This window comes from Heteronotia binoei, chromosome 5 (assembly GCF_032191835.1).
Source record: "Heteronotia binoei isolate CCM8104 ecotype False Entrance Well chromosome 5, APGP_CSIRO_Hbin_v1, whole genome shotgun sequence".
Taxonomy (NCBI): domain Eukaryota; kingdom Metazoa; phylum Chordata; class Lepidosauria; order Squamata; family Gekkonidae; genus Heteronotia; species Heteronotia binoei.
In genome coordinates this window covers 10519456-10529307 of record NC_083227.1, presented here as the reverse complement: position 1 = coordinate 10529307, position 9852 = coordinate 10519456, and the positions used below count along the sequence as shown (strand labels likewise).

The following is a 9852-nucleotide window of genomic DNA, read 5'->3' as shown; positions in this document are numbered from 1 at the left end:
TGAAAATACACTATATGATGTATTGCTTTATGATAAAAACATCCAATTTAAAAGCCAAATTCATTCAGAGTAACACATTCGTTCCCACGAGCCTAAAAAGGACCATTCCAGCAGCTCTGCCCAAAAGCCATTTCAGATGTGGACACTGCAAGTGTCATAACCTAACTCAAAATATGAAACATTTGATCAGTCCCTTTGACAAAATGCAATACGTTCTAAAAAACTTCACAACGTGCAATTCAGATATAGCTGTCATCAGAAGTTATTGCGATAAGATCTGTGCAGGGAAGACCTCCAGAAAGTGAAAGACACAAATAATAGAACACAGGAGCAAGATACCCCACACAACAGCTGGTGTACATTTGTTACAGCATTTTATAGAAAAGGAACAAGGACCCCACCTGATCTCAACTTTGGAGGTTTATATAAATCTCACCATCATAATGAAAAAGTTAAGAAAGGAAATCAAGTAGATTTTTAAGTTTGCAGATTTTGGCAACTCGTGGGTTTGAGCTGGGACTTCTGACCTTGTGCAGCCAATTGCGGCATGCATAAGAAATGCTGAGTCATTCTCCACGGCAAAAGAATTCATTTGCTGTGGACAGTTCCAGCACGAGGTGAATGTGCTGGCCAGTATTTATTTCGTATTTTTTTTGTCTTGCTTCATGCCCAAACTATAGTTTATTTCATATTGCATATCATATAGTGACCCACCTCTGTCTATCTCTCTCTACCTATCCACATACCTATCTATATCTATCTATATATCTATCTAGCTATCTACCTACCTACTATCTATCCTATCTATATCTACTTACCTACCTAATCTATCTCTACCTATCCACCTACATCTACCAACCTATCTATCTACCTATATCTCTACCTACCTACCTAAATAACTTTGTAGTAATTTTTATTAAGAGGTGTTTTTATTATCTGTATTAGGTTTTTCCTACAGTGCAGGCATTGATATGGTTTTTCCCATGTGAGTTTTCTGATGGGCACGAAGGTGTGAACTCTGACTGAAGCTTTTCCCACGCTCAAGGCATTCATCTGGTTTCTCCCCTGTATGAATTCTTTGATGAAAAGAAAGATCTGTACTCATCTTGAAACTTTTTCCACACTCCAGACATTTGTATAGTTTCTCCCGTGTGAAGTCTTTGATGGGAATTAAGAGTGGAATTCTGACTGAAGCTTTTCCCATACTCTAGGCATTTATATGGTTCTCCCATGTGAGTTCTTTGATGAGAAGTAAGCTTTCCACTCTCAGTGAAGCTCTTCCCTCACTCCAAACATTTATATGGTTTCTACCGTGTGTGAAGTCTTTGATGAGCAATAAGGGATACAAAGTGACTGAAGCTTTCCCCACACTCCAAGCATTTGTATGGTTTCTCCCCTGTGTGAGTTCTTCGGTGGGAAGTAAGTTCTGTACTACTCTTGAAGCTTTTCTCACATTCCAGGCATTTATATGGTTTCTCCCCTGTGTGAATTTTCTGATGACAAAACAAGTGTGAACTCTGCCTGAAGCTTTTTCCACACACCTGGCATTTATATGTTTTCGCCTCTCTGTGAATTCTCTGATGGACAGTAAGACTAAAACTGTGACTAAAGCTTTTCCAACACACTGGACATTCATATGGTTTCTCCGTGTGCATTTTCTGATGGACACTAAGGCATGAAATGCTCTTGAAGCTTTTCCCACAGTCCAGGCATTTATATGGTTTCTCTTCTGTGTGAATTCTCTGATGGACACTAAGGTGTGAACTGTGACTGAAGCTTTTTCCACACTCTATGCATCTGTATGGTTTCTCCCCTGTGTGAATTCTCCGATGAGCAGTAAATGTTCCACTGTGATTGAAGCTTTCCCCACACTCCTGACATTTAAATAGTATCTCCCCTGTGTGAATCTTCTGATGAATATAAAGGTGTGAACTGCACCTGAAGCTTTTCCCACACACCAGGCATTTATATGGTTTCTCCCCTGTGTGGATTCTTTGATGGCAAGTAAGTTCTGTGCTGTTCTTGAAACATTTCCCACACTCCAGGCATTTGTGTGGTTTCTCCCCTGTGGGAATTTTCTGATGACAAAAAAGGCGTGAATTCTGACTGACGCTTTCCCCACCCTCCAGGCATTGATATATTCCCTTTCTGTTACATATCCTTTGTTGAATATTAATAACTGATATTTCAGTCAAAGTTTCCCTGCGTGCAGTGCACTCATTCCTGTCCTCTGCTTGATATATTTTTTGCAATAGAGTGTCATCCCCCTGTAAAAGACTAGACTTATTCCTCCCTTTAGTTGGGAGTTTTCCCTCCTCCTTCTTTGGTACATCCAAATATTCAAACTTCCCTTTCATAACTGAATCTGTATCCTCTTTTTCCGTCAACCGGTGTTCTCCTGCTTCATCCTCTGACTGCCAGACATCTCTTGCTGAAAGAAAGTGATACCTGGTGTGATAATATGACACTTTCCACTAATACCTTATTTTGATTCCAGTTATCACCTAAAGACTAACAAGGTTTTCCAGGTATACGTTTTTGGAGTTAAGGCTCCCGTTGTTGTATTTGATTCAGTCTTTCCATCCCAGTCAGAGGGTGGGAGGGGTGTTGCGAAAATGGAACTCAGAGGCAGAGGTACCGTACACATGGTAGTTAGTCTTTTTTTTTTTTAGAACAAAAGAGAAATGCTTAGCGAAAGAAGAGGAATGCTTAGGGGCTGAAAATTAGCATCTGTGAGATAAGAATACTATGTTCACCCCTGGAAGGTCCACTATTCTGAATTAACTTAAGAAGAAGACGATGATATTGGATTTATATCCTGCCCTCCACTCCAAAGAGTCTCAGAGCGGCCTCAATCTCCTTTCCCTTCCTCCCCCACAACAGACACCCTGTGAGGTGGGTGGGGCTGGAGAGGGCTCTCACAGCAGCTGCCCTTTCAAGGACAATCTGCCAGAGCTATGGCTGACCCAAGGCCATGCTAGCAGGTGCAAGTGGAGGAGTGGGGGAATCAAACCCGGTTCTCCCAGATAAGAGTCTGCACACTTAACAACTACACCAAACTGGCTCTCCTTAAGAACATAAGAAAAGCCATGTTGGAGCAAGCCAAGGGACATGCAATCCAACACTGCGTCATGCAGTGCCCCCCCCCCACAAACCCCCCCCCCAACCAGCTGCAATCAGGTCCACCAGCAAGTCCAGAACTCCAGAAACCCCCCCACCACTGCCTCACAACCACCAAGAATACTGAGCATCACTCGCCCCAGACAGACAGTTCTGTCTATAAAGGTAAAGGTAGTCAGTCGTTTCCAACTCTGGGGTGATGTCGCATCATGATGTTTTCATGGCAGACTTATTACAGGGTAGTTTGCCATTACTATTTCCCCCCAAGCAAGCTGGGTACTCATTTTACCGGCCTCGGAAGGATGGAAGGCTGAGTCAACCTGGAGCCGGCTACCTGAACCCAGCTTCTGCCGGGATCGAACTCAGGTCATGAACAGAGGGCTCCGACTGCAGTATTGCAGCTTTACCGCTCTGTGCCACGGGGCTGCTGGTTCCATATATACTTTGTGGCTAACGGCCACTCATGGACCTCCTGTCTGCTCTATATATTTATCCAATCCCTTCTTGAAGTTGTCATAGGAATATAAGAGCCCTACTGGATCAGACCATCTAGTCATAAGAACATAAGAGAAGCCATGTTGGATCAGGCCAATGGCCCATCCAGTCCAACACTCTGAGTCACCTAAGAACATAGAGAAGCCATGTTGGATCGGGCCAGTGGCCCATCCAGTCCAACACTCTGTGTCACATAAGAACATAAGAGAAGCCATGTTGGATCAGGCCAGTGTCTCATCCTGTCCAACAGTCTGTGTCACACAGTGGCCAAAACCCAGGTCCCATCAGGATGTCCACCAGTAGGTAGGTAGATGTTTGAGAGCTGCAAGGAAGGCAAATAGATGTACCTGTGGTATGTGGTATGGAGGGAGAACATAAGAGAAGCCATGTTGGATCAGGCCAATGGCCCATCCAGTCCAACACTCTGTGTCACACAGTGGCCAATACACACACACACACTGTGGCTAATAGCCACTGATGGACCTCTGCTCCATATTTTTATCTAACCCCCTCTTGAAGCTGGCTATGCTTGCAGCCGCCACCACTTCTTGTGGCAGTGACTTTCCCTGACCGCCATTCAAACATAACAGCAAAAAAAAAAAAAAAAAATGAATAGGTCATGTTGCATAAATGCAAGCCTTAAGGAAATGTTCCACTCTACAACTACACAAGTCTCAACTGCAAAAATATTTGTCGAAGTAAGACATTCAATATCAGCTTCTTTCAAAATTAACTGCAGTAGCATCTGTTTTGCAATTGTCCCAAAAATTACACCAAGATACAAACTTCAATTCAAGTAAACTCTCAATGCTAACAAATAGGAACTTTCCAAAGCGGGGAAAGTTTCACTTTCAGGTTCCAGAAAGTGTAATGAGCAGATCAGCATCAAGAAAGGAGGTGGATTTTCTGCAATCTAGAGAAGCAGACAACCCTCATTTGCAACCTTTATGCAAGGGAGAAATCAGGAAGTGAGTGAGAGAGCTGGTACTCTGTAAACTCCAGCAGGAACAAGCAATTTAATTTGTTCATTAATGATTAGGAGTTGGGAGTGAGCAGTGAAGTGGCTAAGTTTGCAGATGAAACTAAATTGTTCAGGGCGGTGAGAACCAGAGAGGATTGTGAGGCACTCCGAAGAGATCTGTCGAGGCTGGGTGAGTGGTCGTCAACGTGGCAGATTATGTTCAGTGTGGCCAAGTGCAAAGTAATGCATATTGGGGCCAAAAATCCTAGCTATAAATACAAGTTGATGGGGTGTGAACTGGCAGAGGCTGACCAAGAGAGAGATCTTGGGGTCATGGTGGATAACTCACTGAAAATGTCAAGACAGTGTGCGTTTGCAATAAAAAAGGCCAATGCCATGCTGGGAATTATTAGGAAGGGAACTGAAAACAAATCAGCCAGTATCATAATGCCCTTGTATAAATCGATGGTGCGGTCTCATTTGGAGTACTGTGTACAATTTTTAATTTATTTTATTTTATGATTTGTATCCCGCCCTTCCCACAAGGATGGCTCAGGGCGGCTCACAACAGATAATAAAACAATTTGAATTAACATATGCATATATAAACAGTTAGAATAGTCAAAACATTTAAAACATTCTGGTCACTGCACCTCAAAAAAGATATTATAACATTGGAAAAAGTACAGAAAAGGGCAACTAGAATGATTCAAGGGGCAGAACACTTTCCCTATGAAGAAAGGTTAAAACGCTTGGGGCTCTTTAGCTTACAGAAACGTTGACTGCGGGGTGACATGATAGAGGTTTACAAGATTATGCATGGGATAGAGAAGGTAGAGAAAGAAGTCCTTTTCTCCCTTTCTCACAATACAAGAACTCGTGGACATTCAATGAAATTGCTGAGCAGTCAGGTTAGAACGGATAAAAGGAAGTAATTCTTCACCAAAAGGATTTTTAACATGCGGAATTCACTGCCACAGGAGGTGATGGTGGCTACAAGCATAACCAGCTTCAAGATGGGATTGGATCAACATCTGGAGCAGAGGTCCATCAGTGGCTATTAGCCACAGCGTATTGTTGGAACTCTGTCTGAGGCAGTGACGGTCTGTATTCTTGGTGCTTTGGGGGGGGGGCACAGTGGAAGGACTTCTAGCTCCACTGGTGGACCTCCTGATGGCACTTGGGGGTTTTTGGCCACTGTGTGACACAGCATGTTGGACTGGATGGGCCACTGGCCTGATCCAACAGGGCTTCTCTTATGTTCTTCTGTGACACAGAGTGTTGGACTGGGTGGGCCAATGGCCTGATCCAACATGGCTTCTCTTATGTGACACAGAGTGTTGGACTGGATGGGCCAATGGCCTGATCTAACAGGGCTTATGTTCTTAAGCGATCACATTTGCAAAATTTACTTTACACAATGCAAAGTAGAAAGTGCTAGTTGTCTGTGAAATCCAACAGCAGCGAAACCCATTTGCAACCCTCTGCTGGATTTTAGCAGGAGACAAAACATCCATTCCAGACACAAACATGACCCCAAAACAGGCTTATCTTTATATGTAAGTTAAATGCAGGTAGGGATGAAAACAGTTAGATGTTTAAAGTTTGTGAACTGCTAAACGCTTAAACTAGCCTTGCTTTGCAGATGCTACAGGCAGACTATGGAAATCATGCAGGGACAGAGCTCAACGAACACATTAGGCTGGTCGCTGGGGGTGGAGCTGAGAAAAAGGTGGAGCTGGGAAAGGGCATCATTAAGCGGCTCACAATCTCCTTTATCTTCCACCTCCACAACAGACACCCTGCGAGGCAGGTGAGGCTGAGAGTTCTCCCAAAAGCTGCCCTTCCAAGGACTGCTCTGCAAGAGCTATGGCTGACCCACAGCCATTCCAGCAGCTGCAATTGGAGGAGTGGGGAGTCAAACCTGGTTCACCCAGTTAAGAATGCTTAACCACTACACCAAAACAAAATGCACAATCCTATCATCCTGAAACCATCACCGCCACCCCTCCCTCTGGTCAGTGGAAAAATTGTCTTCCACAAAACCGGTCCTTGGTGTCAAAAAGGTTGGGGACCGCTGTTCTAAGGAATAACATTTGGCTGTTTCTTTAAACAGACGCAGCTATATGGTGCATGTTTGCTTTAACCGATACCGTGTTGCATCCAGTGGTTATTACAAAAAAACGCAGGCGACGCACAGTCCCAAGAGAGATATTTTCATCCCCTACCTGCCAATCCTTCCTCTTCATCGCAGCTCAAGAGAAACAGCCCTTCCTCCTCCTCTTCTTCCAGCCGGGATATGAGGTCAGGTTTAGCGATCAGAGGTCCTGTTTATCACGGAAGCACACACACAAAATTAGACACCTTCTGTGTACCCATAGATTTAACAATTCCACGCCAGACTCCTGTCCCTCTAGAAGAGGGGCGGCCAAACTTGCTTAATGTAAGAGCCACGTCGAATAAATATCAGATGTGTGAGTGCCGCAACGTGAACATAGGGAGGGAGGGATAAATTAATTGCTGAACCAGCGGATTAGAACAGATAAAAGGAAGTCCTTCTTCACCCAAAGGGTGATTAACACGTGGAACTCACTGCCACAGGAGGTGGTGGCGGCTACAAGCATAGCCAGCTTCAAGAGGGGATTGGATAAAAATATGGAGCAGAGGTCCATCAGTGGCTATTAGCCACAGTGTATTATTGGAACTCTCTGTCCGGAGCAGTGATGCTCTGTATTCTTGGTGCTGGTGTGTGTGTGTGTGGGGGGGGGCAACAGTGCAGGGCTTCTAGTGCTCTGGCCCCACTGGTGGACCAGACTGGAGGGAAGCCCCTGTTTAGATTACCCCACCATCTCCAGACCAGGCCTCCCCTGCTGGCACCTCTTCCGATGCCCTCACTCACTCAGGGATTGCGTTTCCTGCATTGTGCAGGGGGTTGGACTAGATGACCCTGGAGGTCCCTTCCAACTCTATGATTCTATGACTGCCGGGCAGGAGCTCCCTCTCTGCAAAGAAGGCACAGAACCCTCCTCACATCAAAAGAAGGAGAGTGGAGGGAGGCAGAGACCAGCCACTGGGACCAGAGCAGACAGCCTGGCCACGCCCTCCCTCCTGAAGGGCTTCTTTATCCTCACTCCTCACTGCAGGAAGGAGCAAAGGATCCTCACCCAGAGAGGCCACGTTCCCATAATTCTCCAGCATGACTTCCTTGTACAGAGCTCTTTGCGTTGGACTCAGCAGGCTCCACTCCCCCGGGGTGAAATCCACGGCCACCTCTTCGAAGGACACCCCCGCCTGCAAGACAGAGAAGGAAGTGTTTCTTTACACCTGGAAAGCCGGTCCATTGGGGGTAGCCAGAAACAGAGTGAGGCAATTCGTAGGGAAAGGACGGCACAAAGAGGCGGGGAGAAGAGCCCCGTGGGGACGTCTTCCTGTTCAGCCCTCCTTGGGGGCCTCTTGGAACTTAGGGGGGCTGTCCTCAGCCGCAGTGGGGTAGCAGCCTTGTGGGGAAGAGGCCAGAGATGTCCGGATGATAAAAGGACTAAACCATTTGCCATGGGAAATTCTATATTGTTATGAGCACATTTGGAGTTTGGACAAATCAACAGTTACGTTCTTATTTTCTGGCTTCTCCACAACAACCATCCTAGACAGGAGGGGGGTGACCGTTTTTCAGCCTCCCCAGTGGGGAATGCTAGACTCAATGGGAAGGGGCCTGATCCTCTGAGCATTACAAGAGAGGAGGCATCCTTACTGTCTGCTGCACGTCTCCCCAGTGATTCTGGAGAGGAGGCGGCTGAGAGGCGATATGATCACCATCTTCAAGGACTTGAAGGGCTCTCCTATAGAGCAATGGTGGCCAACGGTAGCTCTCCAAATGTTTTTTTTTGCCTACAACTCCCATCAGCCCTAGCCAGTATGGCCAATGGCTCGGGCTGATGGGAGTTGTAGGCAAAAAATCATCTGGAGAGCTACCGTTGGCCACCCCTGTTATAGAGGATGGTGTGGAATTGTTTCCTATGGCCTCAGAAGGTAGGACCGGAACCAAGGGGTTGAAATTAAATCAAAAGAGTTTCCGGCACAACATTAGGAAGAACTTCCTGACTGTTGGAGCGGTCCCTCAGTGGAACAGGCTTCCTTGGGAGGTGCTAGGCTCTCCTTCCTTGGAGGTTTTTAAAAAGAGGTTAGGTGGCCATCTGACGCAATTAAGAGCCTGTGAATTTAGGGGATGGTATTTGTGAATTTCCTGCATTGGGCAGGGGGTTGGACTAGATGACCCTGGAGGTCCCTTCCACCTCTTACAGTTCTATGATTCTTCTATTCTATGATTTCCCCTCCACACACACACATACCTGAGCAGGCTGCATGTCGGCTCTCTTCCCTTCAGCAGACAGGGGAGACGGTGGAGGAGGCATCCAGGGGTCCTTCTGCATGGGAGGGAGAGAAAGAAAGAGGGGGGAAACCCTATTAATCCATCCTCCTCCACCTCCCCTGGAAATGTTTCCTTCCAACTCCCTCCTGGGAGGAGTCCTTTTCCCTGCCTGAAGCCACACTCCTCCCTCCTCCCCTCTGAGGGGGCCAAGACCTTCCCACTCCCCCCCCCCCCCCGCAAAGAGAATTTGTGCGGAATGAGGTGAGAGAGTCCTTAGGGCAGGGGTCCCCAACCCCCCAGCAGTGTACCGGTACCGATCCATGTTCTGTTAGCAACCGGGCCGTGAGTTGTATAATTATTACATTATATATTACAACGTAATAAGACGACATTGTCCTGCCCTCCACTTCAAATTTTAAGAGTCTCAGAGCGACTCACAATCTCCACTACCTTCCTCTCCCACAACAGACACCCTGTGAGGTGGGTGGGGCTGAGAGGGCTCTCACAGTAGCTGCCCTTTCAAGGACAACTACGAGAGCTATGGCTGACCCAAGCCCATTCCAGCAGCTGCAAGTGGAGGAGTGGGGAATCAAACCCCGTTCTCCCAGATAAGAGTCCGCACACTTAACTACCACACCAATCGAATAGAAATGAAGTGCACAATTGTATCATCCCGAAATCATCCCCCCACCCTGGTCTGTGGAAGAATTGTCTTCCACAAAACCGGTCCCTGGTGCCAAAAGACCACTGCCTTAGAGCAGGGGTGCCCAACGGTAGCTCTCCAGATGTTTTCTTGCCTACAACTCCCATCAACCCCAGCCATTGGCCATGCTGGCTGGGGTTGATGGGAGTTGTAGGCAAAAAAAAAAATTCTGGAGAGCTACCGTTGCCCACTCCTGCCTTAGAG

The 9852-nt window shown here is 46.5% G+C and overlaps 1 protein-coding gene across 1 annotated transcript; it reads right to left on the bottom strand.

Annotated features, from left to right (window-relative positions):
* Nucleotides 1-647: 647 nt before the first annotated feature.
* Nucleotides 648-8940, bottom strand: LOC132571680 (zinc finger protein 239-like). The gene is made up of 5 exons (XM_060238473.1): nucleotides 8926-8940; nucleotides 7807-7867; nucleotides 6805-6903; nucleotides 2331-2431; nucleotides 648-2078 (listed from the first exon to the last, which is right to left on the bottom strand). The coding sequence occupies exons 1-5, from the start codon at nucleotides 8938-8940 to the stop codon at nucleotides 1308-1310; spliced, it is 1047 nt and encodes a 348-aa protein (XP_060094456.1). The 3' UTR covers nucleotides 648-1307.
* Between the last annotated feature and the right edge of the window lie 912 nt (nucleotides 8941-9852).

Excerpts from the sequence above, each read along its gene's own strand:
- LOC132571680 (XM_060238473.1), bottom strand. Across the intron at positions 6,904-7,806 it reads GGGGGAGTGGAGCCTGCTGA|GACCTCTGATCGCTAAACCT; the intron begins GTCCAACGCAAA and ends CGTGATAAACAG. Across the intron at positions 2,432-6,804 it reads TGAAGAGGAAGGATTGGCAG|CAAGAGATGTCTGGCAGTCA; the intron begins GTAGGGGATGAA and ends ACTTTCTTTCAG.